This window comes from Phaeoacremonium minimum (assembly GCF_000392275.1).
Source record: "Phaeoacremonium minimum UCRPA7 unplaced genomic scaffold PA7_03_scaffold_27, whole genome shotgun sequence".
NCBI classification, from domain to species: Eukaryota; Fungi; Ascomycota; class Sordariomycetes; order Togniniales; family Togniniaceae; genus Phaeoacremonium; species Phaeoacremonium minimum.
In genome coordinates this window covers 112664-129455 of record NW_006920934.1, presented here as the reverse complement: position 1 = coordinate 129455, position 16792 = coordinate 112664, and the positions used below count along the sequence as shown (strand labels likewise).

Here is a 16792-nt window from a genome sequence, read left to right as displayed (position 1 = left end):
AGTTGCAGAAGATCGGGCTCCAGATCGGTGGTGGGGGTCTTCATGTACCAGGGACGCGATTCAGATCGCCGACCTGGTTGTTGGTCCATGATTGGGACTAGAAGGGACAACGTATGTTCTGACTTGACTGACTGACCGATAGAGTGACTGACTCTTGTGCTGATTGTAACGCTGGACAGGGTCTCCCAAGAGTTACTTCTGGTGACACCACAGGCCCCCAAGGGACGTCTTCCCCAGCGGCCCGCAACTCTTACCCACACCACACCAGCTGACTCGGATGCATGCCGTATATCGATTGTCGTATTTCTTTCGTTCTGTAGCTAATGTTAGTTCTCCTCACTCTTCACCTTGGCAACGAGGATGTGAGTTTGAGCGTTCTGTCCATGTCAACATTTGCACTGCTCGTAACAAATTGATGCAAGTACGTCATTATTACATCGCTACAAATCATCCGAAGAGATAGCCACAGGCTAAGGCACACAGTCCATAGCTAGTAGGTGGGCATTTAGACAGCCAGCTCAATAGGGTAAAATCAGGTCCTCGCACCTAAGGCAGGGTAAATGTTCGGATTCTGCGAGGCATAACTAGGTACCTTGGTTTGTAGGTAGGTAGCTAGGAACCTGACGGTTGCTGGGTGCTGGTCAAGTCGAGGTCAGCGATTGGCTGGCAGGGGCGTCAGCGGCAGTGAGCTAGGCAGGTTCTTATTCCCGTTTATGTCGAGCTGCAGGAGGCGCATGGTTTGGTGCTCAACGCTTGTCATTTTCAAGATCGTGGGTTGATCTGATCAACAAGCAAGCATCGTGCAGCCTGTCAACTCTTGCCTGGGTGCCAGGCTTGCAGCAAGGAAGCAACGGGCAGCATCAATCAGGCCTAGCAGACCTGGCCATTCTTGCCATTCTTGCCGTGCTTGTCGTTCTGACTTGACTTCACCAGGCCAGGCCAGGCGCAGTTGCCTGTAGTGTGCACCCCGACAGCAGTCACGACCTGTCTGGGTACCTGCCCCCGAGGTGTCCGGACGAGCTGCCTCACTGCCTTCCAGGTGCCACCGGTGGCCATCGTTCCTTCCCTCTACGGCCGGGGTTCCAAGCTGAACAGAAGAGTGGAGAGCGGGGCACGCTCCGCTCCGTGCAGTCGTTCATTCAGTCCAGCAGAGCAAGGGCTCAAAGGGAAGAAAGGGAAGGAAGGGACGGGACGAAGGAGGGTCGAGTCCACCTCACACAAACAAGAACTTGCCCAGAATTGCTACCGTCCCTCCGCCCTCACCTCACCTCACCTCACTCACAGCCTGGCAAGGCCTGCAGTGTAGAACTTACTTGAAAGAGGTAGGTCGTGCTTGCTCTACAAGGTTGTTGACGACCAACCTGAAAGCAGTGCAGGGACGGTGGAGTTTCCTACACGACAAGATCCACCGCCCAAGACCTTTCTTTTTCTGCTCCCAGTCAGGTATTGCACCACCAGAGAACCACCTCCATTTTTGCTCTTTGAACGAGCGATTCGGGCTTTCGTCTCTGCTGCTATGCTACGCGGTGGCTTGATTTCAGGGCTAAGGACGCCTTTTTACCTCGATGTCTCTACGCCGTTCTCTCCCTTATGTGTACAGTACCCATGCTCGCAATGACCTGCCATTTAATTGTGATGGCAAAAACCATGGCTCGGCTTCAGAAACAAACTTGCTCGGCCCTCTCGCTTTGCTTCTTGTGCTTGTCAGCTGAGCTTCCTTCCTTTACAAGAAGGGTGTCATCCTCCGGATAGCCCCAAGACGGAGTCTACTCGTATGAGGCCCAGGTCTACGGTTCCTATGTGGAGCAGTCCGTAAGGTGGACTGGACGAAAGGGCCCGGCCCGTGCGGACGAGACCCGCTGTGCCAGCTCTCAGCATACGGGCATCTGCAATAATTGTCCTTGAAGCAGGGAGGAACAGCTGATGATCATCCTGTCGAACCAAACTCTGAACGGCACAATGTACCTACTCATGCTCGAGTCGTCCATCCAGTGCTAAGGAAACATCCCTCTCCGCTAGGAACGGTCCGGTGGCCAATCACTATCTGGGGATTAGTCGGTGGAGATGTCGAACAGGTTCGAGGAGTATCATCGTTACACATCGCGGGACCACAGCTCGGCTTCAAGCCAATGACAATCCCGATCTGTATCGGCTGTGGCGTTTAGCGTAGACATACGACATTCTCTTGAACTTCCACGCTACGCTGCATTCCTCTGCTGCCCGCACGGATCGTCTATTTTAGACCCTAGTAAAAAGTCTTGGCAAAATTTCCTGCTTCTGCTACCTGAGGCTCTGCTTGGCAGTTAGATCTGAGTGATCGACACAAAACAGATCACACGAGGACTGAGAGGGACAACGACCTTTCCGGAGTGGGCAATGCCAGGCACAAAGTCATACGAGGGTCACATGTGTAGCGCATGCAGAGAACCCTAAAAGAGCGACCGTCACTGCGATCCGGAAGCCGCGATCCCCCCTTTCCCACCGAAGTGGGCGCGCTACTTCACCTAACGTGAGGGGCGCCCATCTCATCTCATGTCCTCTGGGGCACGGTCTGGTGTTGAGACCTTCGGATAGGGGCACAATAGGCCACCGTCGCGCGATTTGGAATATGAGACCTCTCAGAATCCTAGGCCTGCAAGGGAGCCATCGGTCTGACCTTTCCAATCGATAATTGGCCGTCTAGCTTTCACATTTGTCGAGCGAACCATGCATCCGAAATTTGGTCTCTCAGCGGGAGTAATGTCCGAATCTGAGATCTGATCGATTTCATGTGCTAGTGGGCTATAGTACGTCTTCGGCCGAGTCTCAAAATGTTAGTGGCGCAAGCGTGTGGTCTCTGCTCTGGTGTGAAGGCCCTCTGCCGACGAAAGTGCTGGGAAGTCTGGCTTCTAGGCCTATTCAGGTTACTCACACTACCCCTGTCCCGCTAATCTGAGAGAACCACTGCGGAGACGGTTTCCGACCTACCATCCCTTGGGTTGCAGATTCGACTTCATCGTCAATTTATGTAGGTGTGGCACACCACAATGGACGCTGTTATCGACACCTACGCCACTGACTATCGACGATGCCTTTCGTTTCTCTTTTCCTCATGTTTGTGTCACGCGAACCTCGCAACTCGAGGACTTCAAGGGACCTGACTCGTGACTTTGCGTCGGCTTCTTTAGCACTGCAAAGGCAAACTTGAGATTGAATTCCGAGATCGTGATCACAGCCCGATATGCAGATGCTATCCTAACCAGGGAATATCACCAAAGTTGGCTGGATCATTCAATTGCATCATTCTAGAGAAGGCTCTCTCCCTCTTGTCGTCTTGTGCTCCATAGCAGGCATCAGAGGGTGTCGATAGCCAGCTCACTGCCACATCTGGGGTAAATACAGGGATCCTGTCTGCAAGCGTAGTACAGAGCGGTGTCGCGCAGTGTCTTTGAAGACAGACGGCAAGCCACCCGCTGTGTTCCCGCGCCTCCTTAACTGGCCCACCTGAGCCATTGTCGATGCTAGCGTGGCAGAATCATCGCCTTCCCAACGCCCACGTCGACAGCCGTGTAACGATAAGCAGGCCGGCACCTGCTGTGAGTTACACAACAGCTGTCGGCCCTTCGAAGTCGTCACTGAAGATATGGACACCCACCCACCAGCGACGTGGCAAGCGCAAGTTCCGTCATGAAGGTTCAGGCCATCAAATAGGGAATACCTCGTGCGATCAACGTGTTTTCTGACAGGTGGCAAATATAGAAGCCTGAAGCTCAACAGATCTTTTTCTCGTCCAACGCGGCCAGATAGCAAGCATGTGTTCTTCATTCGTCAAGGCTATTGCTAGTAATTTTTCCACACAAGTTCCTTGTAGTTCCCTACACAAGTGCGCAACTAATACCTAAACCACACCGCATTTTGTCTAGCAAATCCGATCTTGTCCCGCTTAGGGTCTTCGCAAGGCTAATGTAGGCGACAGGTTTTGCGTATGCTTCAGTTGCACTTTACCTTGTATTGTTCAGGCTGCGAGGAAGTAGAGCCCGAACATTCGGCCGGCACCTGGACGACAACTTTGAACTCGAGGAAGAGCCAATAGGTTGAAATATGTATTTGTGGTCTTGGCGGATATCTCATATCGGATCTCTAGTCGGCACGAATCGTCGTCTATCAGGCGCCTTGGTATGGATCTCTCCTGCATCGCACGCAATTAAGAGGCCCGTAGTCTTAAAGTACGTACCCATCTCTAAGTATCTATCTCCCCAGCCTGCAAGTAGACTCTAGTCGTCTGTCCCAACGCGAAGCTGTCAGATTTGCTAACGCTTCACAACCCACATCTGCTAACTTCTGCATCCATATCTCATGACGAGCTAATCAATATACTTAACATGTAGGTGATCGACGTAGCACTGAATTTATTGAATTCTTTTGAGACGAATCTGGCGCTGGTCTCACTTGAGAGATAGAGCGCGGGCCCCGCGGACGAAAGACCGGCCGCGACTAATTCAACCACCTGCTTTAAGGCTGAGGTGTTGTTGAGATCACAATCCCTCCCTTCAGCTAGAGTCGCGAGCCACCAGTTTTTTGAGGAATTTTGCTGCTGGCTTGTTTCCCTTCTACAATTACGCCAAGTTCGACCCCTGCGTCATCCTGTGCTTGTGGGCTGTGGTCGCTGAAAGACTCATCTCCAGAGAAGCGCCTGTTGCCGTATGGTCAGCCAATGTGGTTCTCCAGAAGCAATTATCAACGGAACTATTGGGCACGCCCCGCAAGGGCATGCCGATCACTCCCAAACTTTAACTTACCATCCCCTTTCTTCCCCTCCACGCAAGAAGCTGCAGTCGCTATTCACTGCGCAATTCCAGCCACCACCTACACCTTGACCATGTCTCCATGATACTGATTGCCCTGAGGTCAGATCACCGTTAGCTGAGATACGATCGGCAGGTTTCCCGAAGCTGGGACTGCTCCAGTTTCCGGCATCTCGGCGGTGCACGGTTGCCGTCTGGGTCTCCACAGCGTGGGCCGGACTAACTCCCATGGCCACTTTTTTGCATTCCTTTTGCCCAGGGAATTCTCCTCCGGAAGACCTCCTCTGGTACACCGTCAAGCCGCAGGTGAAAGCCCGGAAGTCTTCAGTTTCGACATTGTCAGGCATGTTCCCTGTCAGCACCCGCCCAAGAGCAATCACCACGGCGGCGTGTGTGCAGAGCAACACGGCCCGCACCCCTTCTCTGTCACATTGCCTAATTATGGCGTCCAAAGTTGTGGCAACGCGGTCATGGAGCTGATCTATCGACTCCCCCATCCTACTAGGCACCACCTTGGGAGCGTAGTCTCCATCAAAGGCTGGAAATAGTTCCTTCAGCCTTTCTGGGCCAGCTGACGTAGGATGTTCAAATGGGGCCGAGCCGTACCATTCCGATAATCCAGTTTCTCCACGTATTCTGTATACCCCTGAGGCAGTCTCCGCCGGCTTAGCGGAGGCTATCTCTTGGATGAAAGGGTCCACTGTCTGTAAACAGCGGTAGTAAGGACTCGAGTACACCCGCTCAACTGGCGGTTTGACGGTGAGCAGGTGAGCTCCCAGTTCTTTTGCCTGGTCAACCCCATGAGCCGTCAATGCAGGATCCGCGGATATACCCGTTGGAGAGGGGATCGAGGCTGTATAGTTGCCTGTGGATGGGTTGACAAGCCAGTTTGAACGAAACTGAAGGTTTGTTTCCCCAAGTCAGCATGCCAATCACAGTTAAAGCTTTGCCCGCGCCTCATCAGGTGGGTTGCGCCACAGTTTGCTCTGAGTAGGCAAGTTTCGTCGAATGCGCTGGGTGAGTAAGGCTGCGCTATCAGGGGGGGGGAAGGCTTACCCCGTGACGAGTCACATAAATCACCTGTAGCGTCATTTCGCTGGTGAAGGTGCAATTGACGAGTTTTTCGAGGGACTGAACATGAGGAACAATAGCTCTGTGTCTCTGGGGAGTCGAGGTCGAGTGAACAAGCCTACGCTTGGTGTAGCCGAGGCAAATGCAAAGCGCACTAAGAAGCTCCCCTAGTCAATGATCTCCCTCGTGACCACAGCCTTGGGCGCGTACTGCACTGTGGTATGTCGTCGGTCATCCAGAGCGCTGGGAAGTGGTCCGATTGATCGCCGTCTAGCACATCGGAGTGGACGAGATCCGCGACGGATCTTTGGAGAAAGTGGAGAGTAGCGAACGACTGCCGGCCACCGGGATTTGCTCTTATCGAGGCAGGCCGATCGACCCCGCGAGCGATAAGTCATAATTGGGTCCTCGGCCTTCACATGATTTTGGGTCACTGCTCAACTCAATTCTCACGATGCATCATCGTCCTTGCTTTGAGCATCGTGCAGGGCCCTATCGTAACGCCATTCCAGACTAATGTAGTCAAACGGTCCAGCATGCTGTACGAATCCGGATTTTTGAGTTTCTCAAGTAAGCCTCGACCAGCCTCCCGCGCCTCAAAGGTGAGGGGTATGAGACCCATTGCGGTACACTACGGCTCAATGGAGCCTGATACCAGCGTCCTAGTGATGGAAACGTAAACACGACTCCACGAGGCTTGACTTATATCGTCCATATCTTTCTTATCTGCCCCTTCAACCCCCTCGCCTTAGTCGCACTTGGGCAAATCGGACTTGTGCCGCAGCAACGGTCATAGACGCTATTTTAGAATGCGATTTTAGATCAGAGACAATCTGAGATAAACGCCCAGTGGGTTTCGTCCCTTCTCGTGAGCCAAACATGACAGACACCCGGCATGATGCCACCTACCTCATCGTAGTACCTTGGAACGTCTCCCATGGCGTCGGTAGATATTGATGCGAACCGACCGACATACTGAAACAGGACTGGCCGTGTACAACCATGGACGCTTCACCTGACCCAGTTAATCTGCAGACTAAACCTACCGATAGCCAGGTGGCCGTAAATCTAACAAAGCGAGTCGCACAGAGAAGGGGTGACTGTCGCCTTGATGCTGTACAGGATTGTTGATATTCCTTGCATTAGCTAAGCGGTTGAGCAATCGCTGTCACACATCACCACATCACAGCACTCTGAACCGAACCGCCTCCAGGGTCCACTCTAGAGACCCGTATGCAGGGCAAACAATTTTTAGCACAGATGTGGAAGAAGGGTCTTTGTCTCTCTCGTGTTGTCTCATCCCTCGGGGAACCGTGGCGAGTCCGAGCCTGCAAGGGATGACGCAGAAGTTAGGGGTCAGTCGCCTGGAAGATTCCAGCATTTATGAGGAGCGTGCACGTAGCGACATGTGCTATGTCTGTCTCTCTGGCTAGGACGATGAAAAGGGAGCACTAGGAGGGCTGTGCTTGACGACGACCGCCTTGAGTTTTGCCAATGTTTCGAGTTTCGTTGCTGAACCCGAGTTGAGGTTGATAATTTTCTAGCTCTGACTTACTGACATAACCCAATACACAAAGTCCTGTCAAATTCAAGGTCTACTCGCAAGTGTGGAAGCCTTTCGTTCATGGCTACGGGCACGTGAAACGAATACTTGTACAACTCTTGCCGAAATATCTCTTTTTCATCCAAACAACTGAGTTTGGTGCCCCCGAGTTCAGCTGTGACCGAAGCGTTATTGAGGAAATGAAACAACACATGCATGTCACAATCAACCTCAACCCAGTGACGTCCAACGCAGGACAGATGAATTGAAACTCGAAATGCAATATTTCACCTGCGATTGCCCTTCTCTCCCTGAACGTGCATGCTGCTGACGACAATTTGACCAGCGCAATCGATAAGCACCCACCCACCCCCTTGCTGAACCAGAAGCTTACGACTCAAGACCCCCAAAGGCCCAGGAGGCGTGTGCGCAACCAAGGAGCCCCGTGGACTTGACCTTTTGCAAGACTTGAAGCCGTTGAACTGGAGCACCCACCTCAGACACCCCGAGTGTTTCACCTGCTTCTCAGGCACTATTCGTGACTCTGGTGCCTTGCATCGGCTTTGCATGCATTAGGTGTGAAATCTACATTGTCCCGATCGGAACTTAGTTCAGGGGTAGTGAGTGATGTGCTCCCCTGACACGACTAGCTGTCGAGATTCTGGTGCGCAGAGACTGCAGCGACGGCTGTTCCAGGACGCAAGGCTGGAGAAGAGAGTGCGTGCCCATGTCGGGTTCTCTAGCCAGGGGAGCACAGTTGTCCACAACTTGATCGTCAACCTATCATAGAATGTGGCCATTTACTCTGTAGGAAGTTGCAATCGTAAAGAAGGTCTTTCTATGAAATGGGCTAGGAATGAGCTCGATCTTGTCATGTTGTCTTCGAAGTTGGGCGTACCAATCATTGCAGAGCACAGCAATATACTCATTGGGAGTGAACACTCTCGTGAGATTGCGAACGGATAGTCCGAAATGCTAGCAGTTGCTCCAAAGGTAAACAAACTTCTCTGTAGAAAAGGTCCCTAGGGACAGGGATTCTCTGTAGCCGTCTCCTGGCGTAAGGATGATTCTGCTCAAGCGCGGTGACCATGCCCCAGGACTCAGGGGTGTCTCGTGGGCAGGGAGAATTCCCAAAAGAATGTCAATCATGTCCGCAAATTTAGACAGAGCAGATTTTTCTTTTGTGGCCTGTTGACTCAAGTAGAGTAGTGTTTCAGAAGATCTTGCTGCAAGTCTATAGTAGGAAGATCATTTGAATATATTCCGATCCCCTGTTTCAGACGATCAGCAATATCAGAGCAAGACAACCCTCTAGAGCACTTTAGCAATCTGACAAATCTGTGGAATACGCACACATGGAATAGCAAAGTCTCCAGTTTCCAAAGTATGTTTCACGCATGTTCATTTGGTCTATATGGGAGAGTGACAGACAATCTGAAGTGTCTACCGTTCCGAACAACAGAGATATTTACATACACACACAGGAGACGCGAGTAGCCACGGAGCCAAGGAGATATCTTCCAAGCCCCAACTACACACAATCACCACAAGGAATGAAAAGCGCCCAAATGCGTATATCGTATGCGTTCGCCCTGCTCTGCTCGCTGCATGCAGTAAGCCAAGGAAGGCGTGAAAGGCAAGCGCCGATGGAAATGTGAGAAATGAGCCCCCCAAAAGTCTAATCTGAACCCATGCGCCCAAGACACCCAACACAGGCACGTAAAGCAAAGAGTCCGTCCCAGCGTTGGTGTAAATCGTCAATATGTTCTGGTGTTAGCCGAACGTCGTATACCAGCCAAGACCAGCGAACCCATCCACCCATGCTGTCTAGACAGATGCCCATGCGCCAGAAACCACTATACGTAATGCAAAGCAAGAAGCGATTCACACTCCAAGCTTCTGTTGTCTCTGGCACTGCGCCGGTGCTCACATGATGGCACAGGCCGCGGTCCTCGCCCGCCTGCGCCCGGTGGCCGTCGCCCCGGCCTCCTCCTCATCGGCATGTGCCATCTGGGCTTCGCGAGCGCGTCGCCTCCTACGGCGAATACCCGCGCCGATGGCCCCGGCCTCCTCGTTGGCCTGCATGTAGTCTGCCCACTTGCGCTCCAGCCTGCTGGCCGCGGCTAGGTCGCCCTTGAGCACCCGCTTCGTGTGCTCGTCCACCGTCATCTGCCACCCGTAGAAGCACTTCAGGGCGATCACCTCGGTGGGATACGTCGATACCGGCCGGGAGTTGGCGTCGGCTCTGGGTGTCTTGATCTCGGTGTTGCGGGACAGGACCTCGCGCACGCCCGTCCATGTCACATGCTGGCAGTCGTAGACGACCATGTTGAGACCGACTCGGGGGCGGTTGGTGCGATCTGTTGTGCGCCCTGAGCGCTTGCGGACCATCGCAGCCGCCTCAGCGAGGGTGAGATCACTGATTCGTGTATTGTCCAGGTCCACCGAGCGGAGATTGACGCAATTTCGAATCACGGGGAGCATGCCCGTGTCGCCGAGGTTCTCGCAGTAACTGACTGACAAGAGCTCGAGCTTCGGTGCGCAGGGAGCTTTGGCCAAATGTTCGGAGAGGATAGAATTGCTCAGCTCTGCGAGATCCTCGAGTTCCAAATGGGTCAGACGTGGTGTCGTAGCCAAGATCGGCTCAAGTGCTGCGTCCGATAGAGCGGTACACCCGCTGAGCTGTAGACCCTCGAGCTCCGGGACGAAGTGGCCGAGAGCCATGACGCCGTTGTTTGTAAGGTTAGAGCATCGGCTGAGGTCAAGATGACGGAGCTTCCTCGGCGGCACCAGCGGCCTGTCGGTGAGTATGTCGATTTCCGGGTTGCTTCCGTGCATCATGATGCGGAGGGCCGCATCGTTTAGGTCTTCGCATCCGCTCAGGACCAGCCTCTCTAGATTGTTGGTCTGGAATATCGCTTCTGCAACCTCCCGGTTGTCGAAGCCCTTGACCTCACCGGCTCGCAAGTCTTTAAGCATGGCGCAACCCTCCACTACCATCTTGATACCGCGGGCATCCATATGCTCACACCACTTGACGTCGAGTTTCTCCAGTGACGGACAAGACTGCGCAATGATTTTACATGTGGTGTTAGTTACTGCACTCAACCCGGTCAAGTCAAGGTTTGCCAACTTCTCATTGCTTCTGAGCAGGCTGTGTAACGTCGTACGTTGGAAGTTACGGCAGCCATCCAGAGTCGCGTTAATCAAGTTCTTGCACGCTTTCACGACGACTTCTGCTCTCTTATAATGTTCCACCTGGACACAACCCCTTAGATTGAGGTCCTTCACGAATGGGCCAGCAGCGACAATGATCTTGGCCAATGACTCGGCGGGGATCTCCTGATAGAACTCCGACGCGTCGAAGCTTGTCCACAATTGGCCATCAAAGCACATCTTGTAGAACTCTTTGTTCACGCGTGATACTCGCACAAGCTCTTTCGGCTGTAGGAATTGCAGGACATGGATCTTGACCTCGTGAGGTAGGTGCATCCAGATGTTGAAGAAAGCTCTCTTGGGCTTCACATCGGCTGGCAAGGCAATGGTAGTAGTAGACGGGCCAGCCGGTGCTGCATTATCGACCTTGCGGGCAGCGAGGATCTCCTCGATGCCATCGTAGTAGTAGGGAGATTCGGCGCCAGGCGTTGTCGGCGCAGTCGAGAGCCCTCCTTTTGAGGAGTAGGAGAAGTACGAGCCGGCGGCGCTGGGCTGGCCGAACGGGGAGGGGCTCGAAGCCAGACTTACACACGAAAAGCTGCCGGGCCCATGGTACGGGCTGCTTGAGGATCGCGAGCGCCCTATCTGGGCCAGCGAGGGCGAGGAAGAGATGCGCTGCAGTCCTCGAAGCAGTCGCTGTCTCCTCTCCTTCTTCTTGGGCGGGGTTTCGATCTGGATGACGTCGGGGCTTTCCGCGCCCATCCGGTCCTGGTCGCTGCTGAAGCCGTCTACCTCCTCAATGATACCAGCAGCCAAATTGGCTGCAATTGCTGTTTCACTCATTGTGTCCGTCTCTGAACAAAACGCAGCTGTAATCTCCTCCTCGAGTTCTAAAGCGAACTTAACTTAGCCCCCTGTCGGGTGAGGGACTTGTTTTCCTTCAATTCGAGATGCTAGCCGAGCTCTGATCAGCAGCGAGTGGCGTTGTTCGAGCCCGTATCGATAGTAATACCGTGTTGGTGGGGTGGGGTCTGGATCAGGATCTCTACCACACCACGCAGGAAGCTGTTAAATGCACAAGTGCAGTATGCAATCAGAAAGGTGAAGACTGAAGGCAGCGTGGCCTCTATTTCGACAGTTGCGCCATCGAATATCGAAGAACAGAGGTGAGTCCAAAAAAGGTGTCGTCTCTATGGTAGATTGGAAGACCTCAAGACATGATCATCGGAAGGCGGCGAGTTCGATTTGGGTGGTGGAAGCTCCTTCCGGGTTGCTTGCTTGCTTGCTTGCTAGTCAGGCGAATGTCGATCAGAGAGGCGGGCGGGGTCAGGATTGGGTCTGGCGAGTGCGTGCTTGGAATGCTCTTGTGCCGCTCCAACTCCAGTAGGAACAAGCGTTTGTAGGGAATACCGAGGAATAGGAAAATCAGGGTTGGCGAGCTTTAATCAAGTTCTGCTGGACAAAGTCGCTGTGTTGAGCAGCGTCGGTGGCTGTCTGTCACCGACTGATTGGGCTTATCCGTGGAGATGACCGATTACACGATAACAAGGATTGCGTATTCGTTGATCGCGATCGCTGGTACCTCGCTGTGTAGGATGGAAAGACCGCGGCAAATCCAGTACTAGCAGTCGAGTAGGAAGACGCCCAGAGGCAATTCTGAATCTATTCACAGGTCGGAGAGGAGGTTGGAAGCTCAAGAGGCAGGTTCGGGGTCAGCGAGAGAGAGAGAGATATAAAGAAGCGAGGTATTATTGTAAGTAAGAAGGGTCCAGGAGAGGAGGGGTAGGGGGGTCGACGAGGATGTGGGCCGCTCCTCAAGTATACCCAGGTAGTATGGCGGTCTGTACAGTACTATAAGTTAGTCTATAGGACAGCCTCCACTCCCCGTTGCTTGTCTCGCTTTCGGGCTGCCCTTATCGCGAGAGTGCAGGCTTGGCTTCCATTTCCAGGGTATTGATTGTCTCTTCCTATCTGACTACCTTAGCGAATATCATCTATTGCCAGCCGGTTCCGGGGCCGCCCATTCTGCATTAACACCCGGTAGGTAGATTAGGTGCAAGGTCGATATGGGAAAGCAGAAGCAGCGCCCCTACAGAAATGCAAGACAGCACAGCACAGCACAGCAGAGCACGCGAACCAGCACACCACTTCCGCCTTTTGGCGTGCAGTAGTGGCGGTCCGGCCTGGCTGGTCGGGGAGCTGCACCCACTCAGTGCCTCTCAGTGCCTCTCAGTGCCTCTCAGTGCCTCTCAGTGCCTCTCCATCGGTCTCACTTCCCGAATCCAGCAGCTCGACCTAGTCCACAGATGATCAGCCCGTCGTGGCACCAGACCGGCCCTGTCCAGTACATGTAATAACCTCGTCGTTTGGGGGACCGTTCTGTCGAGACTGTGAGACGGAAGGTGGCCCTCATTGGCCTGTCCAAAATGTCGCAAGCACCTGGGCAGCTTCCGGGCTGCTGAGCTGCAGGGGGTCAGCACGCCTTATCAAAGGGTCCCGTTCCCGTCTCTTTCACCCACTTTTAGGGGTCTCGAAGAGGGTGTCCTTGTTATGCCCTCGTGAGCGTCCTTTGTGACCCTGATTTCAGTCATCAGTCATCAGTCATCGGTCAAGAACGAAGAGGAAGAACCAGCACCCTGGAGCGGGAGGGACGAACTGCTATCAGAGCGAGATCGGGGCCATCACCATCTTAGAGGACGCCCAAAGCAGCACTACCTTAGCTTCATGGTAGGCGCGAGAAGAGGAAGACGAAGGAGAAGAGGAGGCTGACAGCTAGACTCCTAGGCTCGCTCGCTTCAGGGTGTTCGGCCGGGGTCTTGGCCTAGACCTAGACCTACCATACTCGCTCCCCATGCTTCGTGCTTCGGGACTAAGATCACCGCAGTCTCGGCCTCCTCGTCAACAGCTAAGCTAGGCTATCCGGCACGAACAAAGTCCACCACATGGATGGATGGATGGATCATGGCGGTGACCAGCCCGTCGCCTGGTGCGGCTTACCGGTCTCTGATCCGCTCTTCTTCCCCAACAGCTCCTGAGCGATTAAGGGTCTAGGGGTTCAAGCTACTGCCGATCAAGGACTACCTACCGCACGACTGACTCGCTATCGTCAATTGAACTATGTAGATGCGTTCCCGACCTCTCCTGCGTTGGAAGACATTCCTATTTCCCTTGAGCTCAGTCCTGAACCCGGGATTTCAGCGCGTGTGCATTTCCACACAAGCTGATGCCTCAGCGATTGATCACTGCCAAATTCGATGGGTAATATGCGCCTTGAGCAGCACCTCGTGGCTGTGGCCTTGAGAGATTTCCATTCGGAGAGACCGCGTGCTCGTTAGGCTTGTGCGACGCGGGGGCACCTCACGCTGAGGAAACGGATCCATCATGGGTGGGATGGAGGGGCTCCAGGCGCTATCGATAAGCGGGAGTTAAAGTGTGTGCAGGACCCAGTGGACCCTTGAATCCCTACGACCCCCACCCTACCTCGATCGTGCGCAAAGAATCCGAAGGGCATCTCTTGACCTGCTCTCGTGGACAATCGGGGTCCAGCGTAGAGGCCCTTCACAAGCCACGATGCCTTTCACAGGATCTCCAAGATCTCCAAGGTGTGTCTGACCAGGTCTCACCCAGACAAGCAATCGGTCAGGTGAGAATCGGCCGACGGAACACTGCGACCCAAGTGGTGGTGCAGCTATCTTAGGGGAACCACTAGTTAGCGATTTGGCCATCGGCCACCTATCGTATTGTCGCCGTGTCAGGTTAATCGGCCATAACCCGGTCGATTTCCACCGTCTGACTTGGCCGCTACGAAATCGACCGCTCAATGCTGGCTTGATCCGTGAGCAGTTGTACGATCAAAGAGCTGGCTTCTCGATGTCCCGTTTATATTCGCAGACGATAGATAGTTCCCCCCATTTCACACCAGCTTACCTGTTGTGAAGGTAGTATAATGCTTCAAAACACTCACTCTCCCACGTACGACGATAGTCAGTAGAAGAGTGACCATCGTCTTGACATGTTAGACTAAACCGCAAAAAAGGACCAGTTACCTGGGTGAAAACGGCCTCACAACGAATTTGTCCCCCAAGCGGCGCCTAAAATACTGCCGTTCCCAAGCTGGCCCCAGGGCCTCAGGACGATGTTTTTCGTTCCATCGACGTGCAGTAGTGGCCTTCTTCGGATAATAGTAGAGCATGAGCGCCTCGAGCGGGGTTTGGTAATGCCAAAGTCAGCCGAGCCAGCCAAAGCCAACCTTGAATACCTACTCCTTATCCACATAGGGGATCCCAGGGTAGAGTTAGGTCTTGTTAAGAGAGGTACAGATTCCTCGACCAGAATTCCTGTGATGGTCTTGCCTTCATATTTTGTAGGTTCCTATGCCAGGTCTATTTTGGTTCAATGCCTTCGCCGCCACCCACGTGACAGTTCAGGCCACCTCTGCCCTGCCTTACTTACAAGTAGCACGTACAGTACTTGCTCACTACTCCTGCACTCGAAGACAAGTTTCGAATTTACCCATTGCTTCGGTGAGTAAAATTCATAATCATTGCGGCCTACCACTTTTTGGGTAAGTAAGCTAATATGCGATGTTAACTCCCAAGAGCCGCTACAATGTCCAACCACCGAGGTGATAGCCTCTTCATAGCAACAAAGCAGCTCTTTGGCCCTCGATGGATAGAAGGTCAACTCAACCCGGTCCATCTCACAATCGCCGCTCATGGCTACCGGATACAGTCCAGCGTATTACATATACCTGATCGATTTGGCTTCTTCTCACCTGGCCCTCCTCGCCTCCAAGCTTTCCAAGGTGCCCTGTTTGGGCTTGTGTCTTTCCATCTAGGTATCACATGTATGCTGGGTGCGTGCATCATCATATGGGTTAGAGCTAGAGGGGATCCAACTCTTGCATTGGCAACTGCGATGCTGCTCATTGTTGTTGGGGTGGCTGCTCTCGTTTGGATCACGTCATGTCATGATCGTCGTCGCTTGCCAGACTATGACTGGGGTAGCGAAGACGGGAAGTTGCGAAAAGAATAAGAAGCTGAAGACATTTCTTTGGCAAGCCAGCTGATATCATAGCAAATGCACGTGGGGTGTTCTACATACCGAAACTTACTGCCAGGATCCGCGCTTATTGTTCGCATCTGGTAGCCTTTCATTTTCTAAGGTCTTGTCGCAACCAATCGACCCTCAACCCGAACCCAACCCTCCCTTTTTTTTTTCTTCTTCTTCACTTTGCTCAGGGCTTGAAGCCGTGACAAGGAGAAGAAATCCACCTGGCTCGATTCCACGCTGTATAGTGAGCGGCAGTGTTATAAGTCTGGTTGTGGCGTTGCTTTCATTGAACCTTTGTGATTCTACATGGCCTGGTCATTTTCCCAGCAGATACAGCGCATGGTAGCATTGAAGTACCAGTGTCGCTAATGCAGAAAGGATACCTGATACTAGGAAAACAGCACCTTGGGCTGACACCAGCGTCACAGGAAGGCTCACGGTCGTATTTGCACATTTGCGGGTCCATTGGCAGGGTCATCCCTTCTTTTCCTCTCCCCTTCCTCCTATAAGAGGTCATGAAAAGAAAGGCGGTTGAAACGGTAGGCCCAAGAGCTACCGTATTGAAGACGGTGGCTTGACGTACTTGTATCTGGTTCTACTAGCCCACTGGAGTATGCTGCAACTACCGAATTATGTGAACGATAGTGGCCTTCCCCATAAAGTTACACCACCCACTCTGCTCGGCCACTGGCCAAATGCCTAATCTTATCCTAGCTTAGGGTGCTTGAAAAAATCATGATAACGTACAGGAACGGGTAACTAAGTCTCACAAGTTCTGACGTGAAATTTTATACGAAATTTGCCATAGAGTAGTCGATAATCGCCACTAAAGCAGCCAAGAAGTTTATACACTTCTTCTCTATCACAACTCTATACTCAAAGTCCGGCATCAATGACTTCACAGTAGCTATCGTGTCTAGTTCTTCGAGTACCTTTTCAAAAGCAGCGGCGTCGGCATGGATCTGGAAGTATCCATCGGGGCCAGGACTCTAGCACTCTACCTAGCACTTCTACCTTGAAAAGACATATGAACAGCATTTACGTCCTCTCGTGATTTAGCAGAAGTAACGCCCATACAACGCCATCTCCTCAGGATGATCGCACAAAAAAATAGCTGCTATACCTGAGAGGTCCTCGTCTTGATCGCCAAGCCTTTAGTGGTTGGTGAAAGCATACCTAGTGACTG

At 52.9% G+C, this 16792-nt stretch overlaps 1 protein-coding gene across 1 annotated transcript; it reads right to left on the bottom strand.

The window, feature by feature from the left end:
* Positions 1–9324: 9324 nt before the first annotated feature.
* Positions 9325–11397, bottom strand: UCRPA7_343 (putative f-box domain protein; the record flags this gene model as incomplete). Its single annotated transcript, XM_007912939.1, has 1 exon — positions 9325–11397. One exon carries the CDS (start codon positions 11395–11397, stop codon positions 9325–9327), a length of 2073 nt encoding a protein of 690 aa, XP_007911130.1.
* Positions 11398–16792: the final 5395 nt, after the last annotated feature.